This window comes from Denticeps clupeoides, chromosome 12 (assembly GCF_900700375.1).
Source record: "Denticeps clupeoides chromosome 12, fDenClu1.1, whole genome shotgun sequence".
In the NCBI taxonomy this organism is placed as follows: Eukaryota; Metazoa; Chordata; class Actinopteri; order Clupeiformes; family Denticipitidae; genus Denticeps; species Denticeps clupeoides.
The window spans coordinates 15687655-15705252 of record NC_041718.1 but is presented as its reverse complement, the minus strand read 5'-3'; the positions used below and the strand labels follow the sequence as shown (position 1 = coordinate 15705252).

At 42.9% G+C, this 17598-nt stretch overlaps 1 protein-coding gene across 5 annotated transcripts in view; it reads right to left on the bottom strand.

Moving 5' to 3' along the window:
• Positions 1–23: 23 nt before the first annotated feature.
• atg7 (ATG7 autophagy related 7 homolog (S. cerevisiae)) overlaps positions 24–17598 on the bottom strand; it is a 44560-nt gene continuing 26985 nt past the window's right edge. For all 5 annotated transcript variants that reach the window (XM_028997968.1, XM_028997969.1, XM_028997970.1 and 2 more), the window contains one exon: positions 24–293. In XM_028997968.1, coding sequence (XP_028853801.1) covers positions 261–293 — 33 coding nt within the window. In that variant the 3' untranslated portion in view covers positions 24–260. The remainder of the gene's footprint in view (positions 294–17598) is intronic.

Genomic DNA, 17598 nt, shown 5'->3' with positions numbered 1-17598 from the left:
CTATAAATCAGTCCAAGCGGTCATAATGGAAAAAAATCCTTATGGAATGACATTTTAATGCAGACTTATTTCAATTGCATGTTTTAACAGTAGATATAGAATACATAGACAAGTAAACATGAGATTGGGGTAAAGGGTGGGGGAGGGGGGTGTCGACACTGAACACAATTGATCCCAGCAGTTACAGGAAGCTGAGATGCTGATATTAAGCTTGAAGCAACGTCTTAGTCATTCTGTTAAGGCCATACGTCCAGGTCGGCTCAGATGCTTTCGTCGTCACTCATGTCCCATATCTAGATATATAAAATATAAAAAAGAACATGACGTTAACATATATTAAATGTATACAAACCAAACTTAAAATGCTGCTGAACAAAATATGCAATGAAGAGCACAGTAAAACGTAAATATTGCAGTTTTGAACGAATCAGTGTAAGATAGTTACATCATATTGATAACTAACCATTTTATCCTTTAATGATAATACAAGAAAATACAAACAACATTATCATATATGATAAAAAAAAAAAAAAAAAAAAAACAACACAAAAGGATGTGCAGCTTTCTCATGTGCACACACATACATGCTTGCTTCTTATACTGAATTTCTCAGTTGGATAAGGAAACCAAATCATAAAGACTTTAAATATTATATTGTGTCACAACATTATTAATGGATTTAAACTATATTTATATCCCCCATTAAGATATGAGCAAAAGGAAACAAGTTATTCTTGGTGCATATAAATATCAAGTGATCTGTGACACAAGTTTGTTTGAAACTCTGAGTGGATGATCTCACTCTAACACAAAAATCCAAACTGAGTCACAACACACTGATAATTTGAGAAGTAGGGGGAAAAAAGAACCTCTGTTATATATATTAAGCTTGGTGCATTTATGGTATTTTTTTTTTATTATCAATCTTACTCTGAGGTGATTATGAGATGATTACTTTTATTTCACACAACCAAACCTTCAGAAACAGACGCTGTCGGGCCAGGACTTCACAGTCCTCGGCCAGTAAACGCTGCCGTCACTGTGACGCTTGCAAATTCCTCACATTCCCACTTCCTACAGTCGCATATCGCACAGCTCAGAAGAAAGGAATGAAATGCACGCTCACACTCACACACACACACACACACACACACACTTAAAAACTTTTTTGTCACAGGCCAGCTCCTGAAGATAGTGTGTTTTTCTTGGACGCAGTAAAAACTTGAGTGTGAGACTTTGTTGATTGCATAATCAACTCTGTAGTTTGAGCAGTTTAAGTTTTAGCAACCGTACTTCATTACAAGATGTAAGTATTACTGAAAGTGATTTGTTCTTCACACAGCACTCACACCGATTTGGAAGGCATTCTGACTAAAAGTAACCTTCGTAACCTCTTAAATAAAGTACAGGCCAAAAGTTTAGACACACCTTCTCATTCAATGTGTTTTCTTTATTTTCATGACCATTTACGTTGGTAGATTCTCACTGAAGGCATCAAAACTATGAATGAACACATGTGGAGTTATGTACTTCACAAAAAAGGTGAAATAACTGAAAACATGTTTTATATTCTAGTTTCTTTGCTCTGATTACTGCTTTGCACACTCTTGGCATTTTCTCGATGAGCTTCAAGAGGTCGTCACCTGACATGGTTCTCCAACAGTCTTGAAGGAGTTCCCAGAGGTGTTTAGCACTTGTTGGCCCCTTTGCCTTCACTCTGCGGTCCAGCTCACCCCAAACCATCTCGACTGGGTTCAGGTCCGGTGACTGTGGAGGCCAGGTCTCCACTTTTTGTTAAGTACATAACTGTTCGTTCATAGTTTTGATGCCTTCAGTGAGAATCTACCAATGTAAATGGTCATGAAAATAAAGAAAACACATTGAATGAGAAGGTGTGTCCAAACATTTGGCCTGTACTGTACATCCAGCCAAAATGCCCTTAATCTGACTAGTTTTTATGTGTGATTTGTTCAGTGTGTGTTATGGCAGGTCCCTCACCACCTTCATTTCTTTCTTTCAAATGAGTGTAATGAAGCAACATGCTGTTGGTTAAAATTAGAGGTGGGCATAGATTTTCTTAATCTTGATTAATCTCACTGTAGTCTTGGAATTAATCTAGATTAATCTAGAGTAAGAAAAATTAATCTAGATTAACATGGCTCATTTGAATTCTGCCGAAGGCATTCAGAATAGGTGTGCTACCCAAATAATGACTAAAAGTAAGTCTTTGAGAACGGGTTTCTCAAGCCAGGTGGCGCATTAGACCAGCGGGCTCATCTCCTGTTTCCAAAATGCATCACAAACTGCTTGAGAAAGCTGTTCTACTATGATAATTGGTGATGAAAATAAATTATGTTCAATAAGATGTACTTGAGTTTACCAACTGTTTATTCAGCTGCATCCATGTTACCACGTCACGTTTGATGTGCTAATTTCACAGTTCGAAGACTCGTTCTCGCCCCCTACAGTGCAATTCGGCTAGGTATTCATCCGCGCTAAAATATCAAGGTGAAAGTCATCATAGTGTAGTGGTTCTTCTTCTGCGTTGTGTAACTTTTTGATTTCATTTCTTGAACCACAAATGATGAGCTGACACCCAAGAGATTTTCTGTGAAAGGTGTATTCTGTACAAAAAGCAAGGTCGCGTCACACATCACGTCTTTCTGCACCTCTTTCTCTCACAACTCACGCCATGTGTCCAAGAGAACTGAACATTAACATAAAGCATTCACAATTTACAATACTGCATTCCTGTACAAAAAGCAAGGTCGCGTCAGAACATCGCGTCTTTCTGCACCTCTCTCTACAATATACAGTATTAAAAGAACATAAAAAATATATTTTATAATATGTACATAAATTAAAATGAAAGAAATAACTTTTTGCACACAAACCCCACGCACCTCTCACAGCTCACGCCATGTGTCCAAGAGACATGAACCGGGTCTCAAAAACAAAATAAAAGTCTTTAGGAAATAAGAAACTAAAAGACACAAGAAAGAAGAAATATACTTATACATCTAGAGTAACCATTGAACTCCGGCACAATAGCTTGCGTAGTATAGACCCAGCTCCCAACCCAACTTTGTGAATAGATTAACAGCGATAATATTTTTATCGCCGATAAGAGTCTCACGTTAACGCAGCACGTTTTTATCGCCCGATAAGAATCTCACGTTAACACAGCACGTTAACGCTGATAATGTCCCACCACTAGTTAAAATTATTTACTTTTAAATGCTTTAAGAAAAATGAACACCCATATACCTTTTTTTTAAACACATCTAATCCATATTCAAACCAAATGCTGTAGCTTTAGCCTGATCTTTAGCAAGCCCAAGCTACTGCTCCCAGTCAATGACTGCCACCTCCGCCATTGGGGAGGTTTTAATTCGATTTTGTTTTTCTTGGGATTAGTTTACTGGAGGAAATCATGCCTGAAGGCTTAAATGTAATTGGTTAAAATGAATTACTTTACCTAAAGCTTCGGTAAGTTTCTTTGCTTTGGTGCCCTTCTGGCGTGGGTACTGTTTTTATGACCTCACAATTAATTGATTTCATAAAGATATTGTGACTTGAAACAATGCAACTTGTTAAATATACACAATGCAGGACATTTTGAACAGTTTTTAAAAAAGGTTTTAAAGGGTCAGAAACGTCCCACCAACAACACATGAACTGCACAGAAATGTCCTGCAGAAGCAAGACTGCTGAAGTGACATCAGCCACCAAAGAAAAACCATCTCTCCTGCTCCAATAAATGCTTTCAGCATCATCTCTCTGTTCAGCTTCTGTCTGTCTGTCCGGCTGGAGTCTCCAACAGAAGCGCTGTGCTTCCCTCCGTGGTTTTGCCATCGCCGCCCTGCCTTGTTTTTCGAGGAGGCGGCAGACTATAATTATGTATATCATTATTTCAATTACAGCCTAGTGCATGGGCCTTTAAACTATTTCAGGCCTGCAAACACAAAGAGCTCACATAGGCCTGCTAGAAATTGGACATGATAAACGTTTACACGCATCAGACAGCGGGGTACTGTACTCTTCACCCCAACGTGCACTTCGTCTGCGCGTGAGTCGACGTATATGCGCGTTTAAAAAAAAAAAAGATGTCCTGTTTGACACTGCGCTTCCTTAATGTGGCCGGGGTAATTGGCACCAGTCGAGCGCTGGTTACTGGGATAATTTGTGAACAGGAAAGCGATCAAGGATCGTTCATAATTGTACGTTTTACACGAGTGATTTCTGGATCGTTCTGAACACAGATTTAGCCCACGGGTTTGGGAGGAAATCTGGGTGGAACCAGCCTTGGTGACATTAAACAGTGGTTACATGTCAGCAGAGGCTGAGGTCTCTGTATCTGTAAAAAAATAATAATGAAATAAATGGAACTATAACCCCTAAAACACATTGTGCGGAATGTCTAAAATTAGCAAATGCTCTAAGAGAGAGAAAACATGATTTCAATCTACTTCCTTCCGGCACAATCCATGATGAGAGAATCTCTGAGCTCTTCGTGTAATTGCAATGTGCATTTAGGGCTCGCCCGAATTATAGCGGCGAATTCTCCGTATGAACTGATTTATAGATAGCCTCTTCAGATAAACTCTGTTTTGTGAAAGAGACTAAATAAGCACTGTTCTGCTCAGTCTGAACTCAAGCATCATTCAGACTGATTTAGTTTAACCTCTGGCCCATGCGCTGCTTTTATTTGCATAGTGTGCAGTTAAATATTTACTCTGTGCAAACACTTACTTATTCATATTTTAATAGCGCCCAGTGAAATGTCAATTAATGTTGCCGTTATACCAAAATATATTTGAGTGTGTCAGCATTCACATTGTCTTAGTTACACGGTGGCCATTATCCATGTATTAGCCAAAGCCAGTGTACATCCAGGCCAGCAGTACAGCGAACCCACTTCTGTCCATGTATGATGTAGTGGGACATCGGTGTTGAGTTAGCAAGAGTCTATCAGTCACAGCGGTGCTGATGGGATTTTTATGGACGTCAATGTCACCCAATATATCCAGTGTGCAGCCATGCTGTGGTCAGAGACTGACCACTGATGAAGGGCTACAAGAGACCAAAAACACACATGGCAGCAAATGGGATTCAGTCTCTCTAGAGCACAAACACTGACTGGGTATAATGGATATTTCGAATAAAATACCAAATATATGGAATTTTTAAATAAACCAAAACCATACAGGAATAAATGTAAGTCGAAATGGTCATTCTTCATCAGATTACAGGCTGTCAGCAGAAGAAAGATAAATGTAGCTGCTGCAGAGGTGGCCTCATCATGTGGGTAGAGGATGAGAAATTTAAATCAAAAGCACGGCTTTCCATTGTCCCTCCTTTCTGATTAATACACATCAAAAGGACAGCGGGCGGAAAAGCTTTTAAATGGATCAGCTCGGAGGCTGAGGGCTCCTCCAGGGCTGCAGTGCGCCTTGTGTGTGATCTTTTGTGAAAAATGCAGGAAAGGGGAATAAAACGAACTTATGTAACCTGATTAGCTCGTACAGGACTCAAAACTTTACCAACTATTCCAAGAGCCACATGAATAGATTAAAAATGATAATAATTTAAAATAGGTCACCCCATTCTAAGTATAAGCAGATTTTTTTGGGATCCCCCTGCTGGAATTGTGATTATACAGATTTAACCTATTTTCCATGTATCCCATATCACTGCCAAAATACCTCGTCAACAGAAGTCGGACAAAGAGCCAACCAGGAATCTCTGGGAAGCGGTCAGGAATTAGGACACAACTTGAGCATCTTGTGCGGTAAGTGGACTCACACGCCCAATCCTGGACAACCAAACGAACACGAGGCTTATGGCCAATAAGCCGGGAACCGTGTAAACTGCGCTTCGGCCCACGCCTGGCAACCCGACTGCGGGGAAACAAATCTCCTTATCTTGCCCCTTGCATATTAAGTTTAAGACCAAAGGCTCAGGATCACACAGAGTTTAGTGGATTCAAGTGCTAGCATGAAAAACAAAAACGGCCATTGTTCTAACAGTAAAAATGTTTTTAGAAGCAGTAACACAGACCTGGCCCCCACATGGAAAAAGGTTTACAGAAATGGTGCAATGCGTAAGAATAGCTGTTTCAATGTTACTATAAAACAAAATAAAAAAAAAACATCCATATGCTGCGTCGTTTTTTTCCCCCCCATCGAAGATAGCGTGATAATCAGCTATCGAACATAATCTGTCTGGTCTTGAAATGCCACAGTGAGTCTGGCCTCAATCAGTGGAAGCTGAAGTTGAGCTTTATAGTCATTTCAGCTACATACATGTTACACGGTACATAGTGAAACGAAACCACGTTTCTCCGGAACCGTTTAAACAAAGTTACACAATGACAAAGTGCACGTGTGCGACACAAACAAGCTGCGTTACATAAAACACGCAAGCAGGGGACAGACAGTGCGAGAGGAAAACTTGTCGACAGACTAAACTAGTGAATTGAATAACAAATGTGCAAAATGAAACCGTGCAATAATAGATAATATCACTCAATATATTACTCAACGTTCTACATACCGCCCATCAGTTACTTCAAGTATGTAGAGCTACAGCACTTCCTCCATATTCTGCATACTGTGTTCCACCCGTTTTTTTTTTTAAAGATTGGTTGTTTACCACAAGTGAGGTGTTTATTAGACTGGGGTGGGGGGTTGGGGGGATGGTGCATTTCCTCGTTTATGATGTTCCGTGTGGCGTGATAGGTAGGTGGAGGCCAAATCTAGCACAGAGCATGTTCTAATGAAGTTCCAGTCTAAGTGAAGGAAGCAACTTGCCTCATTAACGATAAAGCCAAGCACGTCAACCCTGCTGATGAACGCTCAACTAAACGGAGCCATTCCCTCACGATCCATCTGCTGTTATTAGCCTTTAAACACCAGTGCAGATATTCCGTAAGCAGGCTAACAGATGAATTACCCAGAATCACCGCAGACTACAGGTCTCTGATGAAAGGGGAGGGGGGACATCTGTTTTACATGGTACAAAATGAAAAACATGCTGTGAAAATGAGTCTAGTTTAGCCTTTCATCACAGACGGAGCGTGATGGACATGGACGTGAGGACAGTTCCCAGTTTCTGGACCACACACGGACAAGTGCCTATCCTGGGATCTCCATTCAAGCAGCCGCTATTGTTAAACTGATCCAGAGGCAGTTTTATGTTTTATAGTTTACAGACGCCTAAAAAGAACCATTATTACAGCATTATGTCAAATACTTATCTCGTTTTTGAAAGGAAGTAACTCGAACAGCACACATTTAAGAGTGATATGCAGGATGCTTTACCGGTCACTCCACCACGTGATGGATAAAAAAAGTGAAAACTAATGAAATCAGACAAACTCTGTAAAGAAAAGAGGACGGAGAATATCTGTTTAAAACTTTTGGCTGTGAGTGATGAGTGAAAAGGCCTAAACAATCCTGGCTGGTAAAAAAAAAAAAAAACTGGTTTACGTTGCAATGATCACCCAGCTGGTTTTAATAAAAAGAACTTTTTACTGAGGGTCCTCATTAAATTTATATATATATATTTAAAAAAAAAATAAATCAGCTCTGTGTTTGGTGTCTGTATCTGAGTTCTACAAAACAACAGTCCTGTTCTCAGGACCGGTCTCGGGAGAGAACTGTCAGAACATCGCTAGGTTCCACCAGTAAATAGGTTTGGGCCACTGGTTCCCTGATCACCTGTAAGATCTGCAAAAAGCCCTTGGTGCAACCGCAGGTTGCAGGTCAGGGTGGAGGAACGTGGGTGGAGCAAAAACAGCAGACTTGCACGGGTGGTTCAGTCTCAGCCTCCGTCTTTTGTGTTTATTAATATCACCCCTCCATTATGTTTCTTAGTACCGCAGAATGGGAGCGGTGACAGATCTGCGCGCTGATATGGAATAATTAAGCTTCGGCTTGGGTTACGCTTGCACCGGATCACCTTCGGTTACAGTCAAGCGCAGGGGTGCGAGTCCCTTCAGCGACTTTCCGAAGGCGAGCCGACCCTGTTGCTACCTGCCCAACCACTTCAGAACTTCCAGGAAAAGACAAGTCTGGTCAGACGCACGTCTAGGTTCAAAAGGAGCAGATGTTTGTTTTAAAGGTTGTTCTGGTTCTGTGGTGCATTCATCTGCACTCCATATTAGATGAAGAGCAACTCATGGCAGATGGACAGAAATGTGTATCTTTCGCTTTCTGCTTGTTTCATGTTGCCATTTCTGAAGTTTATGAGAATCCACGATCATTTGGTTTCCTTTAAAGTAAATCCCAGCAGAAAGTGCATCATTTGGATTCACCTCAGGACAATGACTGGAACACAAGCGTTCCATCTGTACAGGCGTAAACTCTGGGAATATACAAGCGCTCTGATTAATGATCTCATAGATGCTAACACGTTAGCAGAAAACTTTCTGGATTGGCATCAGAGTATGAATTTGCCTTTGAAAGAAACTGGAACGCTTTTAGTCAAATGCAGAGTGAATAAAGCTGGAAGGAGAAACAGGCTTCGGCACACTGTCCTCCTGAGCGATAACCGTTTGTCATAAAGCCCCCCGGAACGCCGTCGGCATTGATCAATACTTTTAGGTCGGCTCTTCTGGGGCTACTGTCGCTTAATAAAAGACAAATCACTTGAGTTAACTCTTCCAAAGCATGAGCAAATGCCCAGGCGTGCCATAGGCCGGACAGAGATGCACTGTTGTATGACGCACCTCCAAAGCAGTGACGTCTGGGGTTGGCCCAATGTTTGCTACTGCCAAAATGAAGAGCAGGGGGAAGGACTGAAGGCAGGAACGTGAAGCCCTCCATCGCCCGTGTTTTTAATTATCAAGCTGGCCCACGGGGAGTGGGTGGTTTGAGTTCCGCAAAACAAGAGTCCTGTTCTCAGGACCGGTCTCGGTGAATGTGCAGTTCGCAGAACTCGCAGAATGGCAGGAAAAGGCACCAGCAGCTTCAGGGTACTGGCTCCCCTCTGTGATAATGAAATAACTCTGTCAATAAATAACCATATTCAAGGTTCCCACAATGTCTTAAACATCAAAATCATGGACTCTTCAAGGACTTCTCAGGGCCAAATCAATCAAATTCAAGGACCAGACACGGTGCTCAAGAATAAAACACTTTATTCTCACCCTTTACATATGAATAATTTACCTGATTAAAGGATTTAAAATAATCAAGTATAAAACCCTGGTTTGCTTTGCTAATCTAAAAAAAAGATTTTCTTATTATCTCTGATTCAGTTGTTCCTGTAGGTCATGTGACCATAAACTGCCAGGTGGTATAAAACAGTGGTGTAATTACTGTTATTATTAATAAATGTATTATTATTATGACATCATACGCCTCATTAATTCTCAGAACTCTTGAGTGTTAACGATGAAATCTCAGTTCAGGAAGCTCTTATTTCAACCTTTCACAGATCTGACGTTTAAAGGAGAACTTCATCAGGCAGCACTGAGAAGGGAGGAGGGGACAGAGGGCTGGGAACCAGCTTTTACAGTCGATCCCAGCTGGGCTCAGAGCCGCTATTTTCATAACCTCACCAGCCGGGCCATTCAAACAAAAGAGCACAGAGGCAGGAACTGCAGAGCAGGCTGACTGGGAGGAGAAGAAGTGCAGATGAACGGGGCTTTTCCCCTCATCTGCTGGAGATCCTGGGCATTTCGGCACAGGCCAGAGCCTCTCGGGTCCATCCCTCAGGAAGCTGACTCACACCTTCGGCACCGACCAACAAAACCTGGCAGCTGTACTCGAACAGAGCAGCTGCTTTAGTGCCCCCGAAAACAATACCCAAAAGTGACAAAAATCTGCCCTGGGGACTTCAGTTAGTGACTTCATAAAAACGACCATACGTTCACTCAACTCAGACACACACACACACACACACACACACACACTTCTACTGGGTGCAGCTGGGGTTTGTTGTTTTCTGGGACGAGGAGGCCACTCAAGTCTGTCACTCCCCTCTTCCCTTCCCTCCCTGTGACACATTTCCTGTCCTACATTTCCCCCAAAAAAAGGGAAAGTTCACAAATAATTACAGTCTGCTGTTTTAAGAATGGCGTTTGCTTCCCACAGGAAATAGACACCATACACATAGACACGATAAAATCTACAGCAAATTTCACTACAGTATTCAAAACCATTAACATTACATTATTGCTATTTCAGTATAATATCCTACCTATAATATAAAGTCAAATACTACACTGTCAACTTGTTCATTAAACAGTCTATTTATGTCTTGTTAGCATCTTTTTTGGCCATGTGATCCATTATTGTTCTTTTAAGAAAGAAACTTGCAGTCTTTAAACAAACCCTCTCTCTTTCAGACAACTAGTAAACATCACCACTCGGAACCATGCTGAAAAGAGGGGGAAAAACAGGGAAGCCATGTTAACTCTCACCCCGCCGCTGCTCTCCTGTTTCGGCAACCTGTGGGAGGATGAGGGCCCGAGCGACTGCTCTTCCGGGGCATTGAGGTCATAGGCCCAGGCTGGGACTGTGCCATGCAGCTCTAAAACGAAGCTCCTCCACTAGCAAAGATGGGATAATGTACATGGCATACAGGACAAGTAATTCTGCTTCTGTGGCTCAGAATGCAATTGGGCTCAATGCGAAATACACAACAGAAGATTGAGTGTAAAAACGGGACTGTGATCCAATTAGTCCATGGGTTTGTGGGGAAAAAAAAAAAAAAAAATTGTATATATATAATATTATATACATATAAAATATATAATTAAAACAAAAAGAAAGAAAGAAAAGTAAGAAGGAAATGCATGTTCTCCATGCTCCTGTGCAGCTTTTTCTAACATATATTTGACCTAATCAGTGTATTGCACAGCCCTAACAACAGGCGATGTCCCCATAATTACTCTTTAAACCAAGAGCTACAGAAATAACTGCAATCAAATGCTGTTCGACCACGAATTGCTGCTAGAAAATAACACACCTAATCAAGTACTTGATTGTAATGGTGTTATAAAATCACATGAAAAGTGCTGCAGTTTTATACATTTTTGTGGTTGTTATTATTATTTTGGCATTTACTTTGCGTCCAGAGAAACTTTTTATACTTCAGCATTAATAGAACAGGCCCGGCCGAGGCGCTACAGAAATAATCGACTCGGAGATCTGTTTAAAAAAAAGATTGGCACCAGATGAAAAATAAATCGTGCGATCGAGCTCCCGGGCTAATTGCAGAAGCCTCGATTAGCTTTCCACACGCTGACGCCTATAGATAAACTAATCAGGGCCGGGCAGATGAATTACTTGCACGTTGCATGCTGTCTGACTGCCGGTTCGCCGGTAAAATGCCTCTTGCGGTGGGGAAGGAGTTGATCTGAGCTGAGGATTGGTTGGTTGGTTTGGGGGGGGGGGGGGCATGTCTGGTCACGCAGTGTGTAAGTTCTAAGGGCTCCTGGCGGGGCCTCAGCAGGTGTGGACGGGGTGGGGGGAGAACTTCACAGACGCCAGCCGACAAAAACAAGGCCAGGTCTCCGTTCGCGCCGGCGTGATTAATTGGGGTATCAGTTCTAGAGACGGGGGGGGGGGGAATAGAGACCAGCACAGACCTGCGCTCGTTTTAATTATGCATGTAAGCTGCACACCGGCTGACGTGTGGTCGGATGCAAGGTGGAAATCACGGCCCCCAGCCATGCCTCCCAGCCGTCCCGAACCACCCCAAAGTGCCGCCCATTAGAAAACAAGGGTGAGAGAGAATCAACTTTAATGAAGGGGTACTGGATGGTGCCCAAAGGCCGGGGCAAATCACTTGAAAACAGAGAGGCGCTTTTGGAGAGGCTAATCTTTATTTTGGATCAAGGGCAGCCTCCTGTTCAGAGGAGAGGGTCCCGACCACAGACTGCACACTGATCCCTTTGATCCATCGTTAAGACCATCACACGCTTTATGGTCCTCGGGCGTCCATTTTGATGTGTGCACCTTTTTTTTTTGGTCTGAGAAATGAGCTGTAATAGCACAGTAGCATGATCTGAGGTAATCATCGAGGATCAGCAGGATCTGAAAGGATTGTGCAGTGTGGGCACTAGGAGCCCACACATCACAGCAGCATCGGCTTCAGAACATGCAGATGTGTACAACATAATCACACACTGAAGCTCCCCTCGCCACTTCTTACATGGGATCTCAACACTAGTCAACATCAATGGGAGACTTTTGGAGCAACGTCTCAGAAACGAGCTCCACCAACAGCAAAACACCAAAAGAGGAAATATAGACGATCTGTGTCTTTCCCATTGAGAATCTCTTCTTCACACATAACACCCCACATAACAGTGGGGTGGTGGTAGCCTAGTGGGTAACACACTCGCCTATGAACCAGAAGACCCGGGTTCGAACCCCACTTACTACCATTGTGTCCCTGAGCAAGACACTTAACCCTAAGTTGGTCCAGGGGGGGACTGTCCCTGTAACTACTGATTGTAAGTCGCTCTGGATAAGGGCGTCTGATAAATGCTGTAAATGTAAATAAAACTTTCAGATTAATATAAAGAGCTTTGGCCGTGGATCCTAAAAAGGTGGCTTAGAGCTACACAGCATGTTTCATTTTCTGCTTACGCTGCAGTACTCTTCACAAAGATCACAGCCACTACAAAAGTTCGTGTGAAAACAATCAGAGGGTCTGGGAGTGGAAAAGGTCTGAAAGAGGGACACACCTCATGAGAGTAAAAACTGAAAACAGGACGATCCTATCTTTCCGTTCCATGTGTCGGGTGAACAATCAGCGTGGAGATAAGAGCCGGTGTGGCGCTCCCGTGGGGCGCCGAGCAGATCACAGCGCCAAACTCGGTGCCAGAATCAGTTCCGCCTCGGCTGCCCAAACGGGTGCCGATAACACACACAAACATCACAGCATCTCTCGACGCGGCCAAGTTCCCCAATATCCATACGCCCTCTGGTGCACCGACATCCAGGCCCCGGCCTCGGCGAGGCTCCGAGCAGATTTTATCTTCGGTCATTTGGCCTGACTCACAACCAGCCTAATTACGTCGGCTAATCCCTGTTCCGGCACAGCATGATCAAAAGTTGCTCACAGGAACAATTGAAGAATGAAGGACAAGTGGCCAACTTGAACCTAATGATTAATATAGTCCACAAACAAAAAATGTGGAAACATACTGAAAGTAATTTTAATAAAATAATGACACTTTATTTTATGAATGTTCCATAAGTACTGTAAGAAAAATTGCACTGACTGAAATGGACAGGACATTGTTGAAATGATCTTTACTTAGCGCCATTAACTTATTGGGGCAGTGGTGGCCTAGCGGTTAAGGAAGCGGCCTTGTAATCAGAAGGTTGCCGGTTCGAATCCTGATCTGCCCAGGTGCCACTGAGGTGCCACTGAGCAAAGCACCGTCCCCACACACTGCTCCCCGGGCGCTGGTCATGGCTGCCCACTGCTCACTCAGGGTGATGGGTTAAATGCAGAGGACAAATTTCACTGTGTGCATCGTGTGCTGTGCTGCTGTGTATCACATGTGACAATCACTTCACTTTCTTCTTTCTTATTTTTAACTGTTGCTAAATATGACTGTTTTGCTACTTCTTGGAATTCTAAGTAAAAGCCCGTTTAATTTTAGACGTTTTGCCTACGTCAAATGCACAGATCAGACCAACTGAGTTCATCCATTCCCTGCCGTCCTCCTTGTCCTCTCTCACTGTTGTACATCTCTGTTTTGGTCTGATGCTGTGTACCATCATTAGACTTCACAGCTCACTCAAGGGGATGCAGATAAATGCTGCAACCAGATCCAGCCAACCACCCACTCTGCCACTCTGGGGTGCAAGGGGGTATAAATCACTCATGGAGCCGGGACTTTGCTGCCATGTATAGCACCCAGGCTGCCGGTACATCGAGGGCGCGGAGGCCTAATGCTCCATCTGGGGCCAGCAACTGAGGCTGAAGAAAGGTCCTCCAGTGTCAGGTTACCATGACATGTCTGAGGCATTATTTTGGCACTCCTGTTTGCGAGAAAAGAAAAAAAGTGCCCCTGGAAGCTAAGTGATTTGTTTAGACTGCCAAGAAGACACCATATATTCCCCTGGACCCTTCGCTTTGATGTTCTTGTAGGTAGATGTGTGGGTGTGGCTGCAATCAGAGAAGAGATGGACTTGAGGGAGGCAGAGGGTGACGGCAAAGTTCAAAGTTAATCAATGAATACTCCCTTGGATTTATGGGCAGTGATCACAGATGGCCCTAGATTAGGGGGCTTTCAACTTTAACATAGAGAGGAATCCACTGAAGAGGAACATTCTGGTTGGCTGTATGCTGACGCTAGCCCAAAGGCATGGAATGAATGTCAGGACCATGTGTCCATACATGAACAACACGTGGGAAGCTAAGTTAGGACCAAGAGGTTAATCTGAGCTTCACACTTCCCCTGGCCAGCTAACTATGTTTAGCTGAGAAGATCTCTAAACACGACACGCTATTGACATGGAAGTCTCAAGAGTTCAACATCTGGTGTTGGGTCGTACTAACCAAACACTCACATCCCCCCACACACCCACTCGAGTAAATCTGATTATAATCTCGATGTGCAGTGATCAGCATGTTCACTGAGACAGCACTAAACCCCTCTGGGCCCTTTTTCACTTGACACCGGTCATTAGGCACTAAGCATGCGTAGTAAAGTCCCCAGGCTGGATTAGAAAATCAGCACCAGCAACATTTCGTTTTAGCAACCTCCGCATATGTTCGCCTACTTGATGGGTCATCTAGAGTGACTAGATGATCAGCTGCAAGGCCAAAGCTGATATTTAGCAGCTAAGAGCGGCACTAGGCCTCAAGGAGCGTTTACAGGATTACTAAAGTCCAAATTTCACCCAACGTCTGCTTCACTGCACCTTGGTCGTTTTTGATTGGTCATAATCAATGACATTCTGAACTTGTCCAGTCAAACAGCAACCAAGAACCCATGTGCATTTCTCATTAAAATGTGTGTCTTCATAATCAGTTTAACAATTTCCCACCGGAACTCAAGCTTCCAATTTAACTGAATAAAGTTGACTGCAGTAGTCTGAATCTGTGAGTCCAACATGAATATCTTATGTGAACAATTGGACACTACACAATATTTTTTTACCTCTGATTGGTTCATAGCTACAACACAAATCATTTGTGATTTGGGCATTCCACAATACACAATCTTGTACCCCCCACTGCTTTGGGTCTGCAAAACCACGTTCGATCACAAAATACATGAGAAATTGAGCAAACCTCTAGTGAAACAGGATTTTTAAAAACAAGTGTAACAAGAAAAAAAAAACAAAAAAAACATACAAAAACCCACTATGGGTCAAGAAATTAACAAACATAATAGTTTGTCTCATCAACAGAGTTGGAGGTCTCCATGCCTTTTTGTCATCTTCTCTTTGAACAATTTCAGGCATAGCAACAGATGATTACTTGCTCAACCTGCCGCCAATCAAAGATTTTGAATGATGACCTCATAATTTGGCTTTAAAGCCATATAGTCTGAACAACTAAGATCATAAGTCACGGTGTGGTAACAGATAATGCTTTTTAGTACCAGTTGCTGGAAAGGGTTTGGCACCTGTTCTCCAGCCTAGAGTTGAGTAAGAACGTCCTGCTAAACATTCATGACTCAACAGGGGCCAGGCACACAAAATGAAGTCTAAAACACAATCACCACTCCTCTCACAGAAGATGGTGTTTAAGAAGCGATTAAAACCACTGCAAATGTCACAATGAACTTTGTAGGACGCTATGTTATTGTGTACCTTGCAGAATTGAACCGTTTTTTTTTTTTTTTTTTTTTTTTTAAAGATCAGACAACTCTTCCAGATGTGGCTCGGGTAAAGGTCCCAAACCGGGGTTTCAGAGAATCTGCTCTTTCAGGGGGCACATTATTCGGAGAATATTCATGTGCATCACACGATGCGGGGGCACTTCTCATGTAGCGGTCCGGTCATCACATCCACGCAGCGGCAGAGCAGTGGTCACACTGTGTACTTCAAACGGGGCCTAAAAATACGCACTGGCTCTGAATGAGCCGCTGTTCTGGGGAGCGGGCCGAACACTCCCCGGTCTCACAGAGAACAGCATAATGCAAGAGGGGGTAAAAGTATAATTCTTCCATAGAAGCACAATGGAGTCTTTTATCAGAGGAGTGGATGGGCTGGGTGTTGAGAGGGAGAGCAGGGAACCAGTGACAGAGCTGGGAGGACAGAAGTGCCATTGTCCAGGGGTGTTAAAAACGTCCCCGTGGGCAGAGTAACCCCAGGGTCCCCACCAGTGACGGTGCCTGCACTTCCCGGATCAAACAGGCGGATCTCGCTGATGGAAAGATAGATGGTCAAGATGGCGGAAACACCAGTTATAGTTCGATAACAGATACAAGGCTGGATCTAGATCTGTAGATGTTCATCCTCTCAGCCTACAATCATATAACACTGGAGATACAGTATAAGTTATCTAGCTAACAAAAAGGGCTTTTCTGTAAAGTGTGTAATACAGGGTAATTTCCATGACTTTTTTTGGACTTGTCAATATGTTCTCTAAAACTTCTGTGCAAATGTGAATAATAAAATGGATCACCCTCTGTAGGGCTTTGCGATCCTGGACTAAACTTTTACCAAACCATGAAGTAAGGTCTGAGATGTGCTCAGACCACGTCAGGTCTTCTGAGATGTGGACTCCCAGGTACTTGAAGCTGCTCACCCTCTCAACTGGAGTCTCCTGCCGAGGTCCACCACCAGGTCCTCGAACTTGCTGACGTTCAGCTGGAGATGTTTTTTTTTGCCACCACGATGCGAGGCTCTCTACCTCTTCCATGTAGGCTCTTGTCATTGTTTGAGATTAACCCAATCACCACAGTGTCATCCACAAACTTCATGATGGTGTTGGAGCAGTAAGAAGCCACACACTTAATCATATTTCAATTATTTTTTCATGACTTTATATGTTTAGTTTATATTCCAGAACTTTAACACCTGGAAAATTCTCTTTTCAAATTCCATGACTTTTCCAGGTTTTTAAAGACAGTAGGAACCCTGGTAATATGTACGACACTGAAGGTAGAGATTGTTATATTTATGTATCCATTCCACAACATGCAGCCATATGATTGTGATACCAAATTACTTCAATAATTTATATCTGATTAAATAAAATCACTGACTCCAACAACCACTGTTTTAACATTTGACATTGTTGAGAGCTCAAAAGACGTCACTGACAGAAGAAATTGGCTTACGTCACTTCACAGTTCCTACTGGTGGTGCGAATGCAACCAGAAAACTATCCCTCGGGGCAAATAAGTTCTCGTGAGAGCTGCCCAGGTGGCTAGTTGCTACAACTGGGTTCCTATAACAACTCTGTGAAACTGAGCTAGTCGTTTGTTGTTGATTGGCTACGCATTTAATTATGCAAAGGCACTGAACTGCCTTTTAAACGGTATTAACTGTCAGAGGGCTGCACTCTAGGTTACATTGCATTACGCTACAGTGATCAGACGCTTTTACCCAAAGCAACTTGCAATCAGAACAACTTGTTCGGAGTGGACAAATCATTTTTGTTTATGAA